Consider the following 27339-nt stretch of genomic DNA (forward strand, 5'->3'; position numbering starts at 1 on the left):
TGTAAACACTGAAATTGTCACTGTACTGTACCTGGTATAGACAAGTGTGTGACATTTTTGTTTGGGCACTTAAATCAATAAGATTGATACCACACATGCCATTTTTATTTTAAAATTATAAAATTTCCTTAGCTGTGTAATCACATCAATAATGCATTCACATTATAATGAATTGCATCAGCCAAATGGCAAACGCATACATTTGTTGATAGGAGTAAAAATGTAAATAATGCAGGACAGTGGGTTTTTTTAACATTGGCTAAAAATGTTATGCCACTTTCCACCAGCACGTCTCATGAGACATAACAAGCATGTTATCTCTTCATTAGTAATGTCCCGTGTCACTACAATTAATGCAATTACATGAAACCATAAGGGAATGAGAAGTTACTGATAATCGCAATAAGTATCTTATTAAAAAGTATGTTATAAATAAAAATGCCTGACTAAAATCATCTTGAATCTATCCATGTTTAAGCACTGGTGTATTTATACTACTGAGGATATATATATATATTTTTTTAAAAGTTATAAGTAGCATAGAGGCTGTAGGGGAGGCCTGGTAGAAGGTAGAGTTTGACCACCACTTTTAAAAGACAACACTGACTTTTTAAGAGCACAACCATTAAACTTACAATTTCACAAAATTTTAAGGAAAACTATAGGCTCAATATCAGCCTTTGCTCTAAATATAATAACCCAAAATCTTTATAAGGAGATCTAAAATCAAAAAAAAAAATGAAATTATATAAACTTACTCAGAGTGGCCTATTTTCTAATTTTGGTGTTTTTTGGAATATTAGTAGATTTAGACAACTTTATACTGCTAGGCAGGCATTTGGCTTAACAGCTGTCATGTAAGGTCTAGAGCAGTGATCCTCAATCAATGTCCTAGGGGCCTCATAAGGCACAAAGACCATGTGCACTACCAAAATAAGTCACATGCAGGCTGCCAGTCCACATGGTGTTACCAAATAGCCAATCACTATCCTTATGTGAAACTCCCTTGAGATTTTTTTCATGCTTGTGTTGTTCCTCAACTCTTTTTACATATGAATGTGACTCAGCTGTTAAAAATGTTTGGAAATCCCTGGTCTAGATTGTCATTACCGTAATTGTCTATGCACTTTCTGGGCACTTCTACTATTCCATTAACTCTCGGGTTGAGGGTCGATATTAACAGTCTAAATATGCAAATATCTCAAAAACTGCCAGAAAAGTTATGTTAATTGCAAAAGTGCACAGGGAAGACCGTTGAATAATTTTACATCAAGCGTTGAATACGCTTCCACATCTTCACAGCTCTCACTGTAAAAAACCCCTTCCGAATATTTAGGCAGAAACTCTTTTCTTCTAATCGGAATGGGTGACCTTGTGTCAGCTGGAAAGACCTATTGGTAAATAAAGCATTAGAGAGATTATTATATGATCCCCTTATATATTTAGACATAGTTATCATATCACCCCTTAAGCGCCTCTTCTCCAGCGTGACCATCTCGAATTTGGCCAGTTGTTCTTCGTAGCTAAGATTTTCCATACCTTTTACCAGCTTAGTTTCCCTTATCTGGACCTTCTCTAAAACAAAAATGTCCTGTTTGAGAGATGGAGACCAAAACTGTACAGCATATTCTAGATGGGGCCTTACCAGTGCTCTATAAAGTGGAAAAAATACCCCTTCCTGCTGTGAACCAATGCCCCTTTTAATACAGCTCAATACCTTATTTGCCCTTGATGCTGCTGACTGGCATTGCTTGTTACAGCCAAGTTTATCATCTACAAGGACTCCAAGGTCCTTTTCCATAATGGATTTGCCTAGTGCTGTCCCATTAAGGGTATAAGTAGCCTGGATATTTATAATCCAACAAACACAAAGTAGTGCTACACACACTCTCACCGCTCTTTGCAGCGTCGGGTGCTGTCTGTGACCCTGTCTGCCCAGGTCTGGTTCACGTACAAGAAAATACTTCAGCAGCACTCCGATTATGGTGAAAAAATTGGTACTTTATTCGTGATCCAGCTAAGCAACGTTTCAAGCTTTTCCAGCCCTTTATCAAGCTTGATAAAGGGCTGGAAAAGCTTGAAACGTCGCTTAGCTTGAGGCACAAATAAAGTACCAATTTTTTCACCATAATCGGAGTGCTGCTGAAGTATTTTCTTGTACAGTAGCCTGGATATAGTCATTAATAAACAAATTAAATAAAAGTGGACCCAATACCGAGCCCTGAGGGACCCCACTATGAACCTTACTCCAAGTAGAGAATGTACCATTAACAACCACCCTCTGTACCCGATCCTGTAGCCAGTTTCCTATCCATGTACAAACAGCTTTATTAAGCACAACAGACCTTAGTTTCGAAAGCAGTCATTTGTGGGGCACAGTATCAAACCCTTTGGCAAAATCCAAATAGATCACATTCCCCCCCACTGTCCGGCATCTTACTTACCTCATCATAAAAAGCAATCAAATTAGTCTGACATGACCTATCCTTCATAAAGCCATCAGAAATAGGGGCTGGTCCTATGGGTGTTGGACTAATGGACAATGAGAGCAATGGATACTGGCACAAAAATGTATTATACCATGAGGCAGTGGGTACTGGCACAATGAGCATTCTATACAATAATAAGCAGTGGGTACTGAAAAACCTAGACATGTTCTAAATACAGATATGGGATTCCTTATCCAGAAAGCTCTGAATCACATAGTGGCTACCTCCCATTTTAAGCAATAATTCTATTTTTTTAAAAATGATTTCCTTTTTCTTTGTAATAATAAAACCACAACTACTACTTTAGGTTAACTAAGCTGCATGAATCCATATTGCTGTTGGGTTTATTCAATGTTTAAATGTTTTTAGAAGACTTTATGAGTACTGATCTAAATTACAGAAAGATCCCTAGAAAACCCAAGGTCCCAGGCATTCCAGATAATATATTCTATACCGTCAGTAGTATAAAAGAGTTGCTGCTGGCACCCCAAAGTATATTGCACCCCAAAATACACATGCAGTAAGTGGCAGTTAACACAGGTTCACCAAGCAAAAACATCAACCCTATATACCCTATATACTCGAGTGTAAGCCGACCTGAGTATAAGCCGAGGTACCTAATTTTACCTACGAAAACTGGGAAAACTTATTAACTGGAGTATAAGCTTAAACACAACTACAGCCCTGTCTCCCAGCAGCGCACATTCCGCCAAAGCGACCCCCCCAGCGATCAACCGGACTTCTTTGCAAAGTTGATGGTGACAGAGAATTGCCAAACGGATTACTGTGTGCATTGTCCCACTGACCCACTACCGTGTGCAGAGGGTGCTGTGTGATATTGCCATCACTGTTAATCTTTCGTATAACCAACAGAGGGTGCTGTGTGATATTGCCATCACTGTTAATCCTTCATATAACCAACAGAGGGCGCTGTGTGATATTGCAGTCACTGTTATTCTTTCATATAACCAACAGAGGGCGCTGTGTGATATTGCAGTCACTGTTATTCTTTCATATAACCAACAGAGGGCGCTGTGTGATATTGCAGTCACTGTTATTCTTTCATATAACCAACAGAGGGTACACTGTTATTCTTTCATATAACCAACAGAGGGCACTGTGTGATATTGAAGTCTCTCCCCAAGCAAACTGTTGGTATAGGAATGATTAAAAGTGACTGCAATCTCAGCTACTGCCCACTGACTCGAGTATAAGCCGAGGTAGACTTTTTCAGCACATTTTGGATGCTGAAAAACTCAGCTTATACTCGAGTATATACGGTAAGTGTACACACAAATGCATACAATAATACAACATACAAATGATGTCCCTCAAACTTAAGCTGGCCATTGATGCAAAGATCCGATAGTTTGAATCCTCGAACGATCGGACTTTCCCATCTCCCGACCTGCCACTAACCTTTCAGATCAAATAGAGTAGTAAATGAACAGATCAGCCGATGTTCTGCCCCTGAAGCAATCGTACAAAAGTTATTCCCGACAAAGATGGTGGTCTCCCACTGAAAATCATCTGATCGGAAATACATGCAGAGAAATTATCGGCAGCCAACAGAAATCTTTTAACCTGCTCAAGGCAGACACATAGGGGCAAATTTACTTACCTTCGAAGCTGTGCCAGCGTTGGCTTTGCCGCACTTCACCAGGCGAAGTTTCGATAGGGCGCCGTTAATTCACTAAAATCCGAAGTTGCTCTCAGAGAGGCGAAAGGTAGCGAAGTTGCGCTAGCGTTACTTCGTCAAGCAAAGCGAAGTTACGCTAGCAATGCCTAATTTGCATACGGCACCAAGTTAAAGAACAATGGACGTATATGTAGCAGCAAATACATTACACTACACAAGGCTGGGAAAGCTTCATAAAATAAAATATAGTTGTTATTTTGCCCTAAACATGTGCCCACTGTATAGTTTAGGTGCCATATGTTAGGAAATGTAGGGGGGAAGGAGGGTACCAACAAAAAAATCTACGATCTTTTTCAGCCTATCACTCTTAAAAAAGTAAAAGATGCCAGCGTTTTTTGGGACTTAGAAAAAATGTCAACTTTTTTTGAAGCAAGCCCTATCTAATCTATTGCACTTCGCCTAGTCTGAGGTGGCGAAGGCAAGTCTGGCGCAAGAGGTATAGTTCAGTAAAATCTGCAAGTTAGTGAATTAGCGTAGTTACGTCCCTTCGCCATATCGCAACTTCGCCTGGTGTAAGGGTGCGAAGTAGCGATAGAGTAGGTCCACTTCACTAGCAAATTTACGCCAGCACCCGTTAGTAAATTGTTGTAGTAATGAAATGACGTCACGCTGGCAAATTTTCACTATCGTTAGCCACTTTGCCCTTTAGTAAATTTGCACCATAGGAAGCTGAGAGAAGGCATTGGTGATAGTTCAGCTTCAGAAACTCACTATCATTCTTTCCATATCCTCTCTCACTTCCTTAAAACCCATAAATAAAATATTATTGCTGTACTTTCTTCTTCCTGTAGATTTGTTTATTTTCCCTGAGGATTTGTCTAATGGAATATTAAGAGCTGAACATGTATTGAACATGTATTTTTTCTTGAAGGTAATATTGGCTCAGGCTGCAATTTTAATCTTGCTGTATCAGCTGTTGTTTATCTGGCATGCAGTTACTATTATATGACAAAAGTCTTCAATAGTGTTATAATGCCATTACAAGAAAAGTTTACTTCTCCCTGGTCAGTTCTTCTAGGAAAAAATGCACCATCCTGAGGGAAAACATAACTTTATGTGCAAAGTAGAATAGATTTCATAAAAATCTTACCCTACTGTGCATGCAAAGAGCTCACAAGTCTGCCACAGTGAAATTCCTCTGCTCTCTATCATATAACCATATAACAGGACAGAGAGCAGTGGAATTTCATTCCAGCAGACTGTTGCAAACTCTAAATTTACCCCTTGGTAAATGTGCCTCTATATGTGAAGAGATATGTCTGGAAAGGTGCAGGGCCGGATTTAGATAGCGGGCGCCCCTAGGCCTGCTGTCATTCGTGTTCCTTGTTCCCTACCCTTTATTTGCGCACATTTTCAGAGCAATGGGGATTGGCGCTCGTTTCTGAACCAATATGGATGTGGTTGGGCAGTATGCCGCCTCCTAAAATCCTGCTGCCCTAGGCCCGGGCCTTGGTGGCCTTTCAACAAATCTGGGCCTGGAAAGGTGTGATACTTCATTTTCTGAATACAGGCCTGTTGGTAATTTGTTTACCAGAACCTTATTATTAAGCAAGATTCCAAGACAAGGTTCTTCAGAATAACTGAATAATTCATTAGACAAAACATTGGAATCTTGGGAAGCTTTTCACAATATCACACTTAGTAAGCATGACACGGAGAGCTTCAAATGTCACACCTATTTGTCTAGGTTTTTATACCTTTTACAGGGCATTTACTGTTAAAAGGGTGTACATGGATTTCCATAAATGGTAAAGACACTTTTTGTAACAGGGCAAGAGCACAGTTGCTGTAATACATATTTTCCAATGAAACCGTTTCCCAGGCACAAATGGTACAATCATTGTGATCAATATCTGCCAGCTGCAGGCAGGGTGTGTACATGCAGTTTGTAGCTACAAAGAACTGATGTTAACCCTTTGACCTTGACATTACATGAACACCGCTTTATATTACCTTACCAGACCACCAGTAACCCTTTCATACCTTCCTGGCTTAGGTTTGTCTCTGTGTATCAGGGATCTGTGGGGTTAACTGGCATTTTATAGTGCATTATTTTGTTCCTTTATACAGACAATTACCCGTCATGGGAAGGCTGTTCCCATCAGGCCCGGTGCTGGTTAATTACATTACTGAATAGATAATTTCAAAGGGGGTCTGTTGGTTTCCCTATCATAAATAACAGCAAAAGTTTGTCATGCTTTCCCTTTGCCCTAAGAGCTGTTTGTGATAATCTTCAGACAGCCACTGACTGGCCTGTAAATAACAGAAACTGATTTTGTTTGGCCTTACAGCAGAAGCTTCACTAAGAGACAAAGCAATTACTTCTAACCTAGCAGCACAGCACTTTTTTGCAATAATCTACACCTTGCTCTTAATGCTCTCTAACCTCTTAGTTAGTGACCATAAGTAGTGTAAGTAGTGTAAAATTTGTCAAAATAAATAGGAAATGTGCTAGCAGAAAAGGAGCTACTAGAAAAAAAACCTTCCTCAATGAACTATTAAATTATTTTAGCCCTGAAAGAGTTTGTAGCGCTATAGTAAACTGACTTGTGCTAGGGCAGTTTTACCTACTTTCCTTTGTGGGCTGAGACCACAGATGAGCTCTCTTTCTCAGGGGTAAGCCCTCGCAACGCGGTGGAGGCAAGGGTGTAGAGTAACTGTAACCTGGTGCGATAGCACAATGATGGGCGCCAGTAGTTCTTTAACAGTTGAACAAGGAACAGTAATTATTGAACAATAGCACATAGATCATTTAGCACATTGATCCACAATGGAGTATAGAACATACACAGCAGCATAAAGGAAGCATATACTCACAGCACGTATAGGCTGAATCCCCACAGGCTAGGGAATATACAGCAGAGAGTAAGTTGACAGCATGTGATGGGTATTGCCCAGTTTTCAGGATATCTTCCAGTGGCAGACTAGGGGAACTCCTGACATCCCTATCTCAACACTTGGTTCCTTACTCTGGGTCAGTAATACCCTGGGATCTTAATCCCTCTAATCTCCTCGGCGGAGCCTTGAGCTGCTCAACTAAATAACCTCTCTATCACTCCTAGAGTGATCTATAAACGAGTATAGCTGTCTAATTACTAGGGCCAGGGCGCCTAGGGTCAGCACTACCCATTCCCTTCCAGCCTGCTTGGTTGGGCTAAAGCAATGGACCCAGAGCACATGGTCCTTAAACCTATTATACTCTGGCACAGTGCCATCTGGTGTACACTGTGTGAACTGTAGGGGTTCCATAAGCACAAGGTCCCCATAAGGACCCACTGAGGTGTCCATATTACTAGGGATGTGCCTGTCTGTAATGTGTAAGGGTGTCTAAGATTTTCACATCCCTACATTCTCCCCCTGGTGAATTCCTTCCGACCCGGCAAGGGAACTTTCAAAGAGCAAATACTGAAAATATAGCAGTTAAGGCACATCATGCAAGAAACCTTTTCAGAGACCAAAAATACATTGCACTTAGCTATATGTATTGCATTTCTATACCATTACCTTATAACCTCTTCGGGGTAACTCTCCTGAGTAACCCAGGTACAATGGCATAGCTGGAAAGAAACATATCAATAGCAACAGTTTCATTCATGGGCAAGTAAACTTTATCAGTAAACACCTGCAAAAGAAGGTACAAGTACTGCATTTCAGACACATCAATATTCTAGTCCATCAAATAGTCGAACCCACAGTCATTTTCAAATGCACTTAGGAGGGTAAAAGGGGAAATTGGATGAACCTACCAACGGGCAGGTGTTAACTAAAACAGTCCTTGGACCTAACTCCAAGAGGAGCAGAAGAAGAAAAATTCTTCCCTGAAGAAAGTTCAGTCACTTTGGAGCGACAGGAAAAATGTAACCGGAACAAACTCCCAATGGAGCATCATCAGTGGTAAAACACAATGTCCTTTCAAAAATAAACCACCACCCACCAGTAGACTCAGATCATGTGAAGAAACCTGGCCTTGGTGTCTTCATAGGGGATGTAGTATTTGGGATGGGGTTTGTCCACCCATTGTCCATCTCCCAAATAGACTTCTAAGTTGAAATACTTGGTGGGGTTGTACTTCCCACAGCTCTTGACAGCATTTTGAAGAATGGTGCGGCCATACCACCACTCTTTCTCGATGGAGCGCAGGTACTGCCAATCCTGCTCACGCCTCACCTTGTCAGGGTTTGTGAGGCAACTGTGGTGCATCTTTTCTTTTCTTAGGATCTCATCGATCAACCAGTTCTCGTAAGATGCTGCCACCTTTTCGTACACCCACAGAGGAGCATAGGGCATAAAGTACCCCCAAGTTCGATGGACATGGAAATTGATTACTCTCTGCACTCTGGTGACAGAAATGAACACATTCGGATCTGCCCGTCCTGGCAGCACCCAAAAATCTTTTTCCTCCTCGGGGCCTATGATAGGAGGAGCAATAAAGCTACGAGGCACTTCTGTGGGAGGACCTGGACCCTGCTCAGCTCCTGGAGGCTCTTCATATTCTTCCCATCCTGGAACAGGTCCTAAGGGATTGTCGTCCTTAGGCTTGGGGATAGCAGCAAGCAAATTCTTTTCCCTCTCCAGGGATATCTTTCCCCACTCGTAGTGGTACATTTCAGCCACTTGAGTGCTCTCTCCTGGCTCACTAGGAGTTTGAGGCACAATCACTTTGGGGCATACGAATTGGATTGGCTCACTCACCACAGATCTCTTACTCTGGCACCGAATCTGTGCAGGAACTTCCAGTATGGATTCATCAGCACTGTTCACACTGGAGGACATCAACTTCTCCAGCAGATCCTCATCATCCTCCACTATTGGAGGGTCTCGAATGGAGGGAGCTATGGGTGCAATCGGCCCCAATCGGTTGAATGAAAACTTTCTCCAATCCACATCATGGCCTATGACTGGAGTTGGAGTAGGAACAGCAAGGGCTGTATAGATGGTGACAGTCAAATCCCCACAAGGCTTTGAATCACTGAGCAACACTTTGCGGGATGAAGACTTTTGCTCAGAAGAATTAGACCTCACATGAGGAGCGGCGGCTCCTGTAACAACCTTAGGAGTATTGGAAACTTGACATTCAACAAGAGGGTTCTCTGTTCCAGAATTCGAAACATGCTGAAAGTATTCCTCCTCCGAGGATACAAGAACAGCGTCAGGCCTACAGGCCGCATCAACTTCAGGCGCGTGCCACGCCCTTTCCAGACAGTCTTCTGATGGCGGTTCTGTAGCATGAACACAACAAACGGGGGCCCCTATAGCAGAAGGGGTACACACTTCTCCCCCTGGTGCATCCGACACTGGTGTAGACACAAGCAATGGTGTAGGCATCACGGCCGCCAAAACATCACACAAGCCCTCAGGCTTCAACGAAGGGGTAGTGGAGCACACATCTGCCGTCCAGCTGGACGGGGTTATTTCACTGACCACAGCCGCAGTCACGGGCACATCTCCCTCAAGCGGAACCACTTCGGTTGGGGAGGCACAAGCTGAATTGAGTGGAGACTCACTGGGTGACTCATCTAGTACGGCTTCGGGTACAAAGGCCGGCTCTAGCGCGGGTTCTGGGACCTTTTCAGGGACAGGTTCTGGTCCGCTGACACCCCGGGGCACCCTCTATCTCTTGGTAGATGAGAATAGTTTTGCCGCTCACCTTGTCCCGTGTCTTCTCCACCAATGGAGGTTGATAAGCCCGGTTGAATGGTCCCAACCATAAGCGGGTCTCGCATTGCGAACACACGCCATCCGGGTCCTCCAAGGCGTTGGGCGCTTCCATATCGCACACGCCACAGGCCGGAATCATCATTCCCTTTCGCTCAGGGTAATGGTACCCTGGTATACATACTGCCGTTCGGGCTCCACCCGGGTAGTAGCACAGGGCAGTGGCTCCATGGTAGGCTCCGGAACCTCCGGTTCAGTAACAAGTTCAGCCACAGGTTCAACAAGTGGTTTCGGCAACACACTCAGCAATAGGTTTGTCAACACACCTATCTGACTCAGCCGAGTCTAACAGCATGGAAACCAAACTCAATATGGCGGCAGTACTATCCTCCAGGGTGGGACGTCGCGCCATGGTTCTGGTAACACCCCCTTGGGATAATCTGGTACGCCCTTTTCTACTTTTTCACGCGTTTCCCTTCTTAACCCATGCAGGGTAGGGCGTTGGCACTGGAGGTTGCGCAACACAAAATTCCTTCACAGCAACTTTCCCTACACGAGGTGGTATAGGTGGCGGTGAAGGTGGTGGTGTCGCTGGGCAACTGTCCACCAATGGTTCTGTTCCCAGGGCCTAACAAACAGGTTCCTCAGCCAGCAGAAAGTCATTAAAGTCTATGGCATCAGCAGCTAGGAATGGATTAAGCCCAGGGGTAGACATTTTAATTTCAGCGTAGCCTGAATCCTTGATGCTACAGCCCTTTTTCTCTTCCCATAAGCTGGAGCTATAATAAGATTCATCTACCTTTGGATCCTTTAAGAGCCCCACGTAGTGGGCGCTAAAATGTAGCGCTATAGTAAACTGACTTGTGCTAGGGCAGTTTTAGCTACTTTCCTTTGTGGGCTGAGACCACAGATGAACGTAATAAAGAAAAGAGATGCGGTACGCATCGGAGCTCACCCGGATTAACTGTGTCCATCCAGTCGCAGCCCTCACGAGATGCCGGTTACTTCGTGCCGGCTTCAACTCCTAGATTCATCGCACCCCCGTGTTTGCGGCGCAGTTCCTGGACAAGACTCGGACAGACTCTGAGGAAGTGCCGGTGGATCCGGCAAGAAACGCGTAAGTCAGCGTGCATACCCACCGCCCAATCTTTCACCTGTGTGTATGGAATAAAGCCTGAATTTTGCATTCAATACTGCTGTCCGAGTCTTGTCCAGGAACTGCGCCGCAAACACGGGGTGCGATGAATCTGAGACCACAGATGAGCTCTCTTTCTCAGGGGTAAGCCCTCGCAACGCGGTGGAGGCAAGGGTGTAGTGTAACTGTAACCTGGTGCGATAGCACAATGATGGGCGCCAGTAGTTCTTTAACAGTTGAACAAGGAACAGTATTTATTGAACAATAGCACATAGATCATTTAGCACATTGATCCACAATGGAGTATAGAACATACACAGCAGCATAAAGGAAGCATATACTCACAGCACGTATAGGCTGAATCCCCACAGGCTAGGGAATTTACAGCAGAGAGTAAGTTGACAGCATGTGATGGGTATTGCCCAGTTTTCAGGATATCTTCCAGTGGCAGACTAGGGGAACTCCTGACATCCCTATCTCAACACTTGGTTCCTTACTCTGGTCCAGTAATACCCTGGGATCTTAATCCCTCTAATCTCCTCGGCGGAGCCTTGAGCTATCACTCCTAGAGCGATCTATAAACGAGTATAGCTGTCTAATTACTAGGGCCAAGGCGCCTAGGGTCAGCACTACCCATTCCCTTCCAGCCTGCTTGGTTGGGCTAAAGCAATGGACCCAGAGCACATGGTCACTAAACCTTTTATACTCTGGCACAGTGCCATCTGGTGTACACTGTGTGAACTGCAGGGGTTCCATAAGCAAAAGGTCCCCATAAGGACCCACTGAGGTGTCCATATTACTAGGGATGTGCCTGTCTGTAATGTGTAAGGGTGTCTAAGATTTTCACATCCCTAAATTATTATACCCTTAATCCAGTTACAGTTACACTACACCCTGCCTCCACACCGTTGCGAGGGCTCACTCCCTAAGATTACAGGTCTCATCCGGTGCACATTTATTGGGAGTGGAGCTCAATAGTGGTGTAAATAACACACAATTTACTATAGCGCTACATTTGCGTACACAGCACTTTTTTGCAATAATCTACACCTTGCTCTTAATGCTCTCTAACCTCTTAGTTAGTGACCATAAGTAGTGTAAGTAGTGTAAAATAAATAGGAAATGTGCTAGCAGAAAAGGAGCTACTAGAAAAAAAACCTTCCTCAATGAACTATTAAATTATTTTAGCCCTGAAAGAGTTAAATAATAAAACTGTAAATTAATGCTGAATTAGATAGTTTGTCAGAAATTTTTTTTGCTAGCATTTACAGTGACAGGGAAAACAACAACACTGTTTTCTGTGTGTGAGAGATACAAAAGACTTTGCTGCTTGAATGCAGAATGAAAGAAAAGGCAACTTTGTTTTCAGTGTGTAACAGATGCAAGATAACTATGAAAGGGACAATTATGGGAGGTGTGTGGGGTAGTGGTAATGAGTGACAGAAGGAGCTGGTGCTATACTGGTGCATGGTACTTTCTTACACTGACTGCAGGAAGAACTCCTGTGTTTTAAAGAATGATTTATACGTTTTCAACATACTGTTATCATACACGAGCCGATAAAAGTTGGAGCCATCCGACGGGCTTCCCCGATTGATATCTGCCCGAAAGTCTGCCAGATCTGGATCAGGCAGGTTAAAATGACTTTCTTCTCCAAACTAGAGTCGCAAGGCTTTCCCAAAAAGCTTTAACTTTCCAGTATCATATTGTCCATGTATCATTACGTACAGAGAAAAAGCACCCTAAATATGATTGTAGGGATCCTCCAAACAGTTTGGTTTAACAGCATAGGTTTACCAAAGTATCTAGCATTTAGATGCCCCAAAATTAAGTTAGCGCATACAAATAGTCCTGTGGGTAACTTCAGCTAATGAAAAATCAACAATTGACTGCATTTTTTGTGGGGTAGAAAAAAAGAAATATATGTTTACCCCCAAAAACTATATATTTTTGGAAATCACACATTCTACCAAATCTAAAATGGGTACCCATGCCTTTTTGCTCCAAACGACAGAATCGCACAGCTTTCCCAAAATTGATGGTTTTGGTGAAATACCTGAAAATTCAACTTTCCAGTATCGTATTTTCCATGTATCATTACCAGCATAAAGCATTCTAAATATGAATGCAGGGTGTCTACTAAACAATTTGATGCCCAATATGCATAGATTTACCAAACTATGTTACATACAGAGATCCCCAAATCCATATAGGGCATATGAATTTTCACGAATTACACACTGCTACTACAATATAATATACAGTATGTCTATTATGCCATGAGACCCCCTAACAGTATGGAGGCCCTAGAAAACCATATATTTTCACATTCACATGACTTTGTTGAAGTAACAAAGAACAGAGCAAAATGGTATAAAATCACTAAAATCCAACAAAACCACAAAAATCTGTGTTTTTTCCCCCTGCCTAGTGTAATCAGCAGTCAGAATCAAAGTTTGAATATTTTCGCATGGCCAAATAGGTCTTATGTACAGAATAAGCGAAAAATACCTTTGCAAAGCTGAAAATGTAATAAAATGGCTAAACATGCAATAAAATGGCTAAAAATTTACCAAATTCACCTAAATTGCAGTATAATCATCTAAATAACATACAAAAGGTTTTGCACAGTGCAATTACCGAATACGGTATTCGCAATGGCAATAAAACAGTTTTTTTCAGGCAAGAAAACAGACAATGCGATAATAGAAGACACAAAATAGTGTAAGGGGCACATTTACTTAGTTCGAGTGAAGGATTAGAAGGAAAAAAACTTAAAATTTCGAAGTTTTTTTTTGGCTACTTCGACCATCGAATTGGCTACTTCGACCTTCGACTACGACTTCACATCGAACGATTCAAACTAAAAATCGTTCGACTATTCGACCATTCGATAGTCGAAGTACTGTCTCTTTAAAAAAAACTTCGACCACCTACTTCACCACCTAAAACTTACCGAGCACCAATGTTAGCCTATGGGGAAGGTCCCCATAAGCTTTCTAAATATTTTTTTATCGAAGGAAAATCGTTCGATCAATGAATTAAAATCCTTCGAGTCGTTCGAAAGGATTTTTCTTACGATCGTTCGAACGAACGAATCTCGGTAAATCCTTCGACTTCGATATTCGAAGTCGAAGGATTTTACTTTGATGGTCGAATATTGAGGGTTAATTAACCCTCGATATGACCAATAGTAAATGTGCCCCTTAGTGTGTGTACAATTGGCAAATTGCGTGTTGTGTGTGTGCAAGCGTGTATGAGTCCTGTGAATGTGTGTGACCCCCCTGATCCCCCAAAATTGTATGTGTGTGTGTGTAAGTGTGAATATAAGTGTGTATTGCTAAAATAAGTGTGTGTTTGTGTGTGAATGGGCACTAACCTGGGATGGCAGTGTCCAGATCGTCCAGGGGGTCTTCTGCGATGATCCGGTAAAAGGGGGCGGAACTGAGGAGCAGGAAGTGCGGGCAGCAGCAGAGCACGTCCATTGCACGTGCCTGCTGGTGCCTTTCAGGCCCCTGGTTAATCGCTCCTCAGGGGCCACTCGTTCCCCAACTAGGCTCATTGCCTAGGGGCTCTGGAACGAGAAGGAACAGAGCGAGCGGCTTTAAAAGCCGCTCCTCCATTCCAAAATCTTTTAATGCTGCAGAACGCAGATTCTACGTTCTGTGGCAATTAACGGGTTATGGGGCAATTGTATCTAAGAGCCCCAGGCAGAGACATGAGTTACATTTGACATTGAACTCTACAGGGCAGGTATTTAATATGCCTAGAAATAAGATATTCTTATATTATTAAGCATGACACTCAGATTCCCGACAATCAAACGATGATCTTAAATTCTGGCACCCACTCATGGGTCCAAGGCAAAGCTCCTGACCCAAAGCAAAGTCTGTGCTTTTATGCCCAAAATGGTTGAAAAACCCCCAACTGCTGACATAAGCAATATTGTTTCCCACCAAATACTGCCATTGTTTTAAGAACTTTATTCCTCTTCAGCCAGGTCTTAATCAAATAAGTTGGTCTGATGAAGCTGTTATTCTGATGAGGCTATTGTCTGCCTGCTGTCTGCTTGGTATTATTAGGGCTATTTGGTGGGTAACAATACCTATGTGTACTATATAACAATAAACAATGGCTATGACTGTTTACCCAGCAAGGCACATACTGTAAAGGACACTGGACTCCCCTTATCTTCAGTAGGTTTCTAGAATGAGCTAAATTTATTGCAGATGTATGTGTGTGTGTGTATATATATATATATATATATATATATATATTGTGGGGAATAGCTCAAAGCAGCCGGTAGGGCTCAGGTAAAACAGTTCTTACAGAGGAGACAGGAGGCTTGGGTTTGCAACAAAAGTGAAACAGGCTCCTGCCTGGGGTTTTATTGTTCAAACCAGACAACTTAAACAGGCACAATTTCCGTGCTAAACAGTCAAATAATAATGTAAACCTCACCGGTTTGCAGTGTTACAGTCCATAGGAAAGTTCCTTGCGATGGTAACAAACATTTGCCATTTGGAGTTGCAGTCAAACACACAGTTTGTTTCACAAAACACTTCACAGCGTGTGTTCAGAGGTTCTCTCTGACTCCCAGTACAACACACCCCCACTCCCCGCCAGGCTCCCTTAAACAGCCCCACCTGCGGACTAATTGGGCAGCATACTGAACTATCCTTGCTCCAGGGTCCTAACCTGTCTTACCCTGGAGATTTAAAGGAGCCAATACCTCAGGCTGGGTGCTATATACCTCCCATCATATACAGGCAGCCTATTGGGACATAGCTCTTTGTCACATACCTCCCCCCTCTGTTCGAACCCGGGGTTTCGGACACCATTAGCCACCATACAGTGGACCCTTGACAAGGCATCTGCATTACCTTGCAGTTTGCCTGCTCGGTGTTCCACTGTAAAATTGAAATTCTGCAAGGAAAGGAACCAACGTGTGACCCTTGCATTTCTTTCTTTTGCCTGTGACATCCAGGTTAAGGGAGAGTGGTCCGTAATGAGCACAAACTGGCGGCCCAGAAGGTAGTACCGCAAAGCTTCCAGTGCCCATTTAATTGCTAAGCACTCCCGCTCAACAATACTATAATTTTTTTCTGCAGGGGTCAACTTCCTGCTCAAGTAGACCACTGGATGCTCTTCTTCCCCAACTAACTGTGACAATACCGCACCTAATCCAACACCAGAGGCATCAGTTTGCACAACAAATTTCTCTTTGAAGTCTGGTGCGACCAACACTGGATCTTGGCATAAAACCACTTTCAAATCATGGAATGCCTCCTCTGCCTCTGGTCCCCACTTAATCATTGTGGACCCTTTCCCTTTGGTCAGGTCGGTCAAAGGAGCAGCCCTGCTTGCAAAATTTGGAATGAACCTACGATAATAGCCCACCATACCAAGAAAAGTACGAACCTGCTTTTTAGTGAGTGGCTGGGGCCAGTCTTTAATTGCCTCCACCTTGTTCACTTGAGGCTTGATAACACCTCTCCCTATAGTGTACCCCAGATAACGGGCTTCTTCCAAACCTAGGGCACATTTCTTGGGATTTGCCGTCAGGCCTGCTTCTCTAATGGAATTTAGGACGGCCTGTACTCTGGGGAGGTGACTTTGCCAATCCCTGCTAAAAATGACCACGTCATCCAAATAAGCAGAGGCAAAATGTTGATGAGGTCTAAGAATTTGGTCCATCATTCTTTGAAACGTGGCTGGGGCCCCCTGGAGGCCAAATGGCATACGAACATACTGGAAGAGCCCTTGTGGGGTAGAAAAGGCTGTTTTCTCCCTAGCTGTTTCTGACATTGGTACCTGCCAATACCCTCTAGTTAGGTCAAGAGTTGTTATGTACCTAGCAGGACCTAGTCGTTCAATCAACTCGTCAACCCTTGGCATAGGGTAAGCATCAAACTTTGAGACTTCATTTACCTTCCTGAAGTCATTGCAAAATCGTATAGACCCATCTGGTTTAGGAACAAGCACAATGGGACTATTCCACTCACTTACAGACTTCTCAATTACCCCCAAATCCAGCATCCTCTGCACTTCCTCGTCGACTGCCTGTCTACGGGCCTCTGGGATCCGATAGGGCTTAAGGCGGACCCGAACCTGAGGATCAGTAATGACATCATGTTTTATCAAATTTGTACAACCTGGTATGTCAGAAAACACCTCAGTGTTTCTTTGCAGAAACTCCCTGACTTCTTGCTTTTGTGGCTCTGACAAGGTTTCAGCTATTTTCACCTTTTGTATACCGTCCTGGGTAGGAGGAAGGGGTTGAATTATAGCCGTGAGGACTTCTCTGTCCTTCCAGGGTTTTATTAAGTTTACGTGGTAAAGCTGTTCTTTCTTCCTTTTATTTGGTTGGTAAACTTTATAGTTCACCTCACCTATTTTCTCGATTATTTCATACGGGCCCTGCCACTTAGCCAGGAACTTGCTCTCAACTGTTGGGACAAGAACCAATACTCGGTCCCAGGGTTGAAAGTTCGAACCTTAGCTGAACGGTTGTAAACCCGACTCTGGGCCTTCTGTGCTTGCTGCATGTGTTCCCTGACTATGGGCATGACTGCAGCAATTCTATCCTGCATGAGGGTAACATGTTCCACCACACTCTTATGGGGTGTTACCTCTTGCTCCCAGGTCTCTTTTGCTACATCCAAGAGACCCCTGGGATGACGACCATACAATAACTCAAAGGGCGAAAAACCTGTGGATGACTGGGGCACCTCTCTAATGGCGAACATAAGGTATGGCAGGAGACAATCCCAATCCCTCCCATCCTTATCTACCACCTTCTTTAACATGTTTTTCAGGGTTTTGTTAAAGCGCTCTACCAACCCATCAGTCTGGGGGTGATAAACAGAAGTTCTTAACTGTTTAATTTTCAAGAGCTTACATAGTTCCTTCATAACCCGAGACATAAAGGGTGTACCCTGGTCTGTGAGGACTTCTTTAGGAATGCCAGTGCGGGTAAACATATAGAACAGCTCTTTAGCAATATTTTTGAAGGCTGTGTTTCTTAAAGGGACTGCCTCAGGATACCGCGTAGCATAATCCATAATTACGAGAATATACTGATGCCCCCGAGCTGACTTAACCAGTGGCCCTACCAAGTCCATTGCAATTCTTTCAAATGGGACCTCAATGATAGGCAATGGCACTAGAGGGCTACGGAAGTGAGGTACCGGGGCAGACAGTTGGCATTCTGGGCAAGAGTCACAATACCCCTTCACCTCCGCAAATATACCGGGCCAATAAAACCTTTGTAAAATTCGCTGTTGGGTTTTCTCCTGACGTAGGTGACCACCCAGGGGGTGAGTGTGGGCCAGGTCCAAGACCATTCGCCTATAGGGCTGGGGCACTAACAACTGCTCTACCACCCCCCCTTGGACTTTGTCAACCCGATACAGTAAATCTTGACTGACAGAAAAATGAGGGAATACACTCTCAGCCCCAGGTTCCTGAGGTTCACCATTAATTACCTTAACATTTTCCCAGGCCCTATTCAGGGTAGGGTCCCTCATTTGGGCTGTTCCAAAGTTAACCCGAGAGACCTCCAAGTCTGGCATATCGGATGCTTCGGAGGGCTCCAAGGGCAACTCTGTTTCACCTGCTAGTACCTCTAGGGGAAAATTATCTGCTTCAAGCATGGTCTCCCCTTCAGTTACTACCTCTGAGTTAGGTTTACAAACCCCTGGTGCATCCTTAGGAATCCCTTTCTCAGACCCCTGTGGAGAACCCTCCTTTCGCCAGAGCTTCCAAAAGAGGGGAAAGTCTCGTCCCAAAATTACACTATGCATCAAAACAGAGGAAACACCCACTTCATGACATGCAGTACCAGTAACAGTTTCAAATGTCACTATAGCAGTGGGATAACTTTTACAGTCTCCATGAATACAGAGCACCCCAAGATTACGTTCATTAACTTGGTCTGGGCTTACCAAACTGGCGTGTACCATTGTGACTAAGCTCCCGGAATCCAACAGAGCTTGAACAGACTTTCCACCCACCTTTACCACCGCCATATGCAAGTCAGTGTCTGCGGTGCACGCAGGGTGAGCAAACAACGACACCTGTTGAGCCGAGTGACAATCCATGGGCTCTGCAGGTAGTGGGCACCTGGCAGCAACATGACCCCACTCATTACATCGCCAGCATTGCACTTGGCCTTGACCCTTGGTTGGTGGGGACAGCTGAGTTTTGTCAGCTCCTTTAGACCATTCTATAGCCTTTTGGTCAGCCCCAGTATCCTGAGGCAACGAATCACTGGCTTTTCCTGGGGACCTTGCAGATGGATGTTTTGTGGCTGGCTTGCGGTGTTGGGGAAACGATCCTAAGTTGTCCTCAGCGGCAATATAACGTTCCACCATTTCCACCAGGTGATCGGCTGTCTGGGGATCTCCATGACTCACCCATCTCCTCAAGGATGGCGGAAGAGCTCTCAGAAAGCGATCCATAGTGACCCTTTCCACGACTTGAGGAGCTGACAGAGATTCTGGCTGCAGCCACTTTTTCACAAGATGAATTAAGTCATACATCTGGGCACGGGGAGACCTCTCTTGCTGGTATGACCACTTGTGCACCCGTTGAGCTCGCACGGCTGAGGTGACACCCAAGCGGTGGAGTATCTCCGTTTTTAACTTGTCATAGTCTTTGGCATCGGCTATGGTCAAATCAAAGTATGCCTTTTGCGAATCCCCAGTCAGAAAAGGCGCTACCAGACCTGCCCACTGGGACTTGGGCCAAGACTCCCTCTCGGCAGTCCTTTCAAAAGTATGCAGATATGCCTCAACATCATCATGTGGCGTCATCTTTTGCAGAAAACGACTGGCCTTAATGGAGCTATCTGTGTTAGGGGCCCCACTCGACACATTGGACCCCAGTGCAATCATCTGCTGTACCACATCCGTCAAGAGTTGTCGATCAGCCTCAACCGCCTTTGCTAATGCCGTCAGTTGAGCTGCAAGCAAACAATTAGTCTCTTGCTGGGTGGCCATACTCTGCCTCTGGATGGTATTGGTCTCTTGCTGGGCAGCATTTGCCTCCTGCTGACTAGCATTGACTTTGGCCAGCTGCAACACAAGTTCCTCCATGTTGTTGAACTACAACTCCCACAGTCTGCAGCAGATAGCACTGCCCTTTTAACAATGGTTGTCCTATTATGCTCACTGTCTCTCTGTTGCCCGCATCCGAAACACCATTTGTGGGGAATAGCTCAAAGCAGCCGGTAGGGCTCAGGTAAAACAGTTCTTACAGAGGAGACAGGAGGCTTGGGTTTGCAACAAAAGTGAAACAGGCTCCTGCCTGGGGTTTTATTGTTCAAACCAGACAACTTAAACAGGCACAATTTCCGTGCTAAACAGTCAAATAATAATGTAAACCTCACCGGTTTGCAGTGTTACAGTCCATAGGAAAGTTCCTTGCGATGGTAACAAACATTTGCCATTTGGAGTTGCAGTCAAACACACAGTTTGTTTCACAAAACACTTCACAGCGTGTGTTCAGAGGTTCTCTCTGACTCCCAGTACAACACACCCCCACTCCCCGCCAGGCTCCCTTAAACAGCCCCACCTGCGGACTAATTGGGCAGCATACTGAACTATCCTTGCTCCAGGGTCCTAACCTGTCTTACCCTGGAGATTTAAAGGAGCCAATACCTCAGGCTGGGTGCTATATACCTCCCATCATATACAGGCAGCCTATTGGGACATAGCTCTTTGTCACAATATATATATATATATATATATATATATATATGTTGTAAGTCATTATGTAATAAAAACCACTATGCTACATGTATATATCATTGTAGATAAAATTTCTTTTAATACACAAATAATGATACAGCAAATTGTACATGTTTTTTTCCCCCTAATTCCACAATTGAAGCAAATTGTATGCATGGTGTTGTTTTGCTTTGTCAAAAGAGTGTCAGACCAGTTTTGTCTTGCAAAATGGGAAGACATTCCATTCTCTTGATTGCCATGTTGTGGGCTGCTTAGAAAATTTCCCAACCCACAGGACAACAGATGTAAATTGTTCAATGAAGTGAAACTTGTCCATTGTATGAAAAGCCAGGGCTGGGGAAGAGAGCAGAAGGAGCAGCTTGGTGGAAATATAAGCAAGGGTAAACAGATCTGTCCGGAACCTCTGCTGTGCCGATAGGGTTGCCACCTTTTCTGGAAAAAAATACCAGCCTATATTCTTGCCGTTTTTTCCTATTAATAACATTGGATCATGCATCATTTTTACTGGCCAGGTGGCAACCCTATGTGCCGATGATAAAAGAAATACAAAAAGTGGTTGTGGAAGCATTTTGAGGCTAAATAAGTAAAATTACAGTGTACTGGAAGTGCTACTGACCTGGTCAAATTTGCTTTAAACATACAAAAAATACAGATCAATAGATGTTCCCTGGCCGTTTTTTTTGTCATTTTCCTGTTCAAATGTATACAAAAATACAAACCTAAATATTTTTCGTTTATGATAAATTAAGCCAATACAACAAAAGCTAAACACCATATTGTAACTGAGCACTATAGGCATGAATAGGCAAAACCTAAAACAGTTGGTGGTTTTTGTGTTCCACCTCGTGTTAATGCCAAAAGTATGGATGCTATTCCAATTTTATATACTTATTAATTTCTGAAAGCAGGTTGAGTATTCAAAAAATTCAAATACTAGGCAGGTAGTTAAGTGTGAGCATGGATAGTGTGTAGTTTAAGATTGCTAGATTTTCAAAGTGAATCTGGGAACACTTATAGATGTCAGGTACATGCACTTCTCAAATTTTTTAAACTTTTATTTACTTTTTGACCACGCTCTCTTGACCATATTACATTTACAACAATGTTCCATTTAATACAAAGCTGATATTTTCAATGCTGAGTATTTGGGGATCATACAGTACATAATGTTTTCACACACCAGTATACTTAACCAAGGATATATTGTGTTATATAACCAATGGAACCAATGTACATTTTACTTTAATTATCGTAGGTTAGAGTCCTGCAGTGGGTCAGGTACCTGCGGGTTACCCGCAAAAACCTGCGGTATCCTGCGGGTTGCGGGTATAGATGCGGGTTGGCAGTTCTGCGGGTTTGTAGGTCACGGGTTGGGCCGCGGTTTTACTCCTTTTTTCTTATCACACCTATTTCCCATGATATCACTTCTGGTTTACATTGACAGCGCTTCCGGATTCTTGATGGTCAGCAGGTCGCGGGTCCGGGTTGCGGATAAGGTACTTGCGGTTCGGGTAGCGGGTCCAAGCGGGTAAGAATGCCGGTTGCGGGTCTGGCTTGCGGATTGCAGGTTGCGGGTACGGGTTCCAAAAAATGGACCCACGCAGGATATACATATCAGACATGAGTTTTTTAATCATGCAGGGTTTTGAACAGAAAAACAAGCTGCAATCTTTGTCATTTTACCTGAATGGGTTTTTGGAAGCATATTCTCTATTTTATGAAAATTGACTGTCCTGCAAAGAAGCTTTATCCCATCTGTGAAACATGGTGGTGGAAGTACAGTGGTGGTGGTCAGCTTGCTTTGCTGACCAGGATGAATTTATACATTTGATGGAACTATGAATTCTGAATTGCACCAACAAAATCTGCAGAAATATCGGGGTATATGTTCATGAACTGAAGTTCAAGAAAAATTGAGTAATGCAGCAAGACCGCAGTATTGACAAGGAGTGTTTTTCGTCAAGCACCAAAGCAGTAACAAACAATGTGTGCTTTTAAATTGTATCAATTTATTTTATATAACAGTTTTATATAACTGTTATTAAGAGACATTGCTAAATTAATTTGAGGGCAAATATACTGATAATATGTTTAACATTATGTAATTCATTTCTGGAATTTTAGGAACAAGCCCTATTCCATGCTTCTCTTGTAGTCATGTGGGTATTTATAACAACAACCCTACACGTGACCATCCCAGCAAATGGCAGCCTCTAAGAATTGTTCATCTTAGAGCAGCAGGTGCTAGCAAAAAGTCTAATGGACCACTGATTTGTAGGGATGTAGCGAACGGTGGAAAAAATGTACGCGAACATATTCGCGAACTTGCGGCAAAAATGCGAACGTCGCGAACCCCATAGACTTCAATGGGAAGGCGAATTTTAAAAGCTAGAAAAGACATTTCTGGCCAGAAAAATGATTTTAAAGTTGTTTAAAGGGTGCAACGACCTGGACAGTGGCATGCCAGAGGGGGATAAAGGGCAAAAATGTATCTGAAAAATACATTGTTGACACAGCGCTGCGTTTTGTGCTGTAAAGGGCAGAAATCACACTACGTCACTCAGGTGATGTTTCTGGACACGGAATGTGAAAAAGCTCACACAGCTAGGTGGCACTTGGTTAAAGACTGGGCAAACAATGCCTGCAAGGGCAACGTATACAGTAGTGGGTATGGAATATATTATTGCTGCTGTAAAAACATCACTCAGGTGATGTTTACGGACACGGAATTATTATTGTTATTTAGACAGAATGTGAAAAAGCTCACACAGCTAGGTGGCACTTGCATACCTCCCAACTGTCCCTCTTTTGACCACTCAACCCCCTGTCCCTCTTTTGTACTGGAAAGTCCCTCTTTTCTCTGAACTGAACAGCCAGAAAAAAAACAGTTTCTAACTTAATTAGCTTTTGGCAGAGAGCTCAGAACAGCTAACAGGTGCAAATAAGATACTTTGTAACAATTTTGACTCTGGTTGGTGCTGGTAGTGGTGAACTACTAGGAGGAGCAGCACACCAGTCCCACTCCCCAACACAGCTAGACTAATAGCACTGGGCTCTTACAGTAGCAAAGTAAAAAAAACAAAAAAGAAAATAAAAGCAGTCCTTACAAGGACTATTGGGTTACAGGCAGCAGTCAGCAGATGAGAGATCAGCAGCAGGACAGCTGCCCACAGCAGCTACATACAGAGCACTGCAGTAGAAGGTAGATTACTAGTCAGCAAAGCTAACTAACCTAAACTCACTGTCCCTCAAATCCCTGCAGAGTTCTGTCCCTACAATACAGAGCAGTATCAAGTAGATTACTAGCCAGCAAAGTTACTATCAACTGTCCCTCAAATCACTAAACAGCTCTCTCCCTACACTAGCTCTTCCAAGCACACACAGGCAGAATGAAAAAACGCTGCAGGGCTTCAGTTTATATATGGAAGGGGAGTGGTCCAGGGGGTGTGGGGGTGGTCCAGGAGGGAGAGCTTCCTGATTGGCTGCCATGTATCTGCTGCTCTGGGGTGAGAGGGCAAAAATAAGCGCCAGCTAAGGCGAACCCAAATTGGCGAACGTCGCGCGACGTTCGCGAACATTCGGCGGACGCGAACGGTCGATGTTCGCGCGAATTAGTTCGCGGGCGAACAGTCCGCGACATCCCTACTGATGTGAGCTTCTATACAGTGACAGAGATGTAATGTGTTTACCATATGGTTTATTAAGCAGATGGTCTGAGCAGAGAGCCTAAGGCTATGAAATAAACATATGCAATTTGTAAGGGCGGTAGGAGCGTAGAGGAACAGTATTATTGTCATTATTGCTGACATGCTGAATTAAGTATGGTACCATAATGAACACAGGTCCCACGTAACCAGGCGCGGATTTGTGGAAAGGCCACCTAGGCACGGGCCTAGGGTGGCAGGATTTTAGGGGGGCGGCATGCTGCCCAACCACACCCACATGGTTCAAAAACACTGGGGATGCGCTGGAGATACAATAATTTTTTAAATTTCCCATGCGCAATCCCCATTGCTCCAGTCCAGATGATAAAAATTTGCACAAATAATAGGGAGGGAAGAGGGGCGACGAATGGCAGTGGGCCTAGGGGCGCCCACTATGTAAATCCGGCCCTGCACGTAACTTCTATATATTTTAATGTATTGGTATGAATTTTCTTCATATACACTGCGGGACATGATGTCATCACGATGTGGGGAGAAATTCAATTGTATTTAAAGGGGCTTTCGGACAGTAATCATTGCCCATTGTTAGGTCTAACTTGTTAGTATCTGGGTGCGATTTTTGTCTTATCTTGATTCCAGTTTTTAACCCTGCCTGCCTGACTATTCTGAACTCTGCCAATTCTGACCCTTGCCTGCCTGACTATTCTGAACTCTGGCGATACTGACCCTTGCCTGCCTGACTACTCCTTGAACGCTGCCTGTACCGACCCCGGCCTGTCTGACCTTGCTTGAACTCTGCCTGTATTGACCACTGCCTGTCTGACCCTGCTTGAAGTCCGCCTGTACTGACCACGCTTTTCGTCTACTCTTAAAACTGTTGCCTTCCGTCCAACCTTGTTAACATACTGTGTATGAAAAGCAAAGCATCAGTAAAGTAAAGATCTATAGATTTATTGTTGCCATTGGTGCATATCCTCTCAGGAGTGAATATAGAGTACAGTCTTGCAACGTTCTGGTGTAGTAAGCCTTCGTCAGGATTGACAAGTGGGGCTAAAGCGTGGGTTCTTATGCAATAATTAACACATCTTTATATGTGACTTTTTGTGCAACCAGACATTGCCCAACTAATTTAATATTTAACATGAATAGAAAAACCAAACGGCAAATGATTTTCCAACAACTAGGTATTTGTTCAAGACTGTTTACTGTATTTTTTTTGTTTCAGTATTTCCCTTACCCTTTATCTTCTATATTTTGCAGATATTATAGAAAGGAGGTTAAAGGTGACCCACTCTATCTACTGCCTGGGAAGCAACATGCCACCGTGTTTAGTCCTTCTTCTTCTCCTTCTCCACGTAGCCTGCACTATTAAAGTTCCTTTGGACCGTGAGTTACAGCAAAAAGTTCTAAAATATTAAATCACAGTATTTGTGGGATCCCTTATACAGAAAGCAGTTATCTAGAGAGCACGAAATTATGGAAAATTAATCTCCCATAAGTCCAAGCAAATAATTCTATTTTTTTAAATGATTCTAATGAAAAAAAGTTTTTTTCTTTGTAATAATCAAGCAGTTATATACTTGATTCTAACTAAGCTGCATTAATCTATAATGGAGCCAAAACAATCATATTGGGTTTATTTAATGTTTAAATATTTTTTAGCAGTCTTAAAATATGGGGATCATATCTTATCAAGACCACTTTCTCCAGGTCCTACACATTATTGATAATAGATCCCATAACTGTATTGGTTTTAATTTTATTTGACAAATATCATATGTTTTTTTCCAGTGTCATCCACTGTCGTTTGACACTGTTGGACAGCAACAGTTTTTCAACATTTAGGGGGTATTTGCTGAAGTCCATTTTGTTTCTGGTGTGACTTTTAAAGGGGAAAACACAATTTTTCATGATTTATTAAACCCTGATGGTGTTAAAAGTCAGAATAAAAAAGTACTCCATCTCAAACCTGACGAGTTCATGTAGAAGTCAATGGCAGATGTCCTGTTTACAATTGGAAGATATCTAGATCTGCACTGAGTTTCCTTTAATAATCCGAAAATTTTGTGGTGTCGGACATCAAGTTTTTTTCTAGCAATAGAAATTTTCATGAAAATGTATTTAGAAATAGAGGGGAAAAGTATGTGCAGATTTGGTTGGAGTGGTTTTTAGAAAATAATGAGAATATTTTGATAAATAATCCCATTAGCGTTTTTTGTGCATTTTAGTGACATTTCCTGGGATTTTGCAAGAAAGCTATAAAACATATGTTAACAAATAATATGCAGTGGGGGGGTTGTCTGCATCCTCGGAATAGCAGGCTTGCGTGTGACCCATAGTTATGCATGTGCTGCAGGGTCTGCATGCAGCCATGGGGTCAGTGTGCAGCAATGGGGTCTGCATCCTCTATAGTTAAAACACTGCATATAACTTACACCACTGCATTTTTTTTTTTTTTTTGCACATCGGGTTACCAGCAAGTTCTTGTGTACCGCAGTATTGGACAAAGGGCCCTGCTTAATAAAGCTTACTGTCTAAAAGGAGAAGCTGTTATATTATAGCAATATGATTGTTCACATGCATTCATCATGCAGATGGTCAGACCTGGGCATTGACAGACAGCTGCGACCTCTTGCTATTTCCCCTGTAGCTATACAGTTCTTCTGTGAGCTTGTCATGTCTATTCTCTGTTGGTCATTGAAGTCAGTGAGATTATGGCACAAATACAACAAAGAAGTCCTGCACTGCAGGTGGCATATAAGGGTTCGCAGCTCTACAGCTGCCTCTTTACAAACTTTGTAAAATACTGATCTCTCTATATAAAACAGTATAACTATATTAATTGTGATCATTTTATACATTCCAGTTCTTAGTAGGTGTTCACAAATCCATGAATGATACAACATATTATGAATTAGCACACAGCCACTTTTCTTTCTGTAAA

At 43.1% G+C, this 27339-nt stretch overlaps 1 protein-coding gene across 19 annotated transcripts in view; it reads left to right on the plus strand.

The window, feature by feature from the left end:
- nfasc.S (neurofascin S homeolog) overlaps window positions 1–27339 on the plus strand; it is a 157025-nt gene that overhangs the window by 11351 nt on the left and 118335 nt on the right. For all 19 annotated transcript variants that reach the window (XM_041583803.1, XM_041583811.1, XM_041583800.1 and 16 more), the window contains exon 2: window positions 25656–25781. In XM_041583803.1, the coding sequence (XP_041439737.1) occupies window positions 25656–25781 (126 nt within the window). The remainder of the gene's footprint in view (window positions 1–25655; window positions 25782–27339) is intronic.

The sequence above is a fragment of the Xenopus laevis genome, chromosome 2S (assembly GCF_017654675.1).
Source record: "Xenopus laevis strain J_2021 chromosome 2S, Xenopus_laevis_v10.1, whole genome shotgun sequence".
NCBI classification, from domain to species: domain Eukaryota; kingdom Metazoa; phylum Chordata; class Amphibia; order Anura; family Pipidae; genus Xenopus; species Xenopus laevis.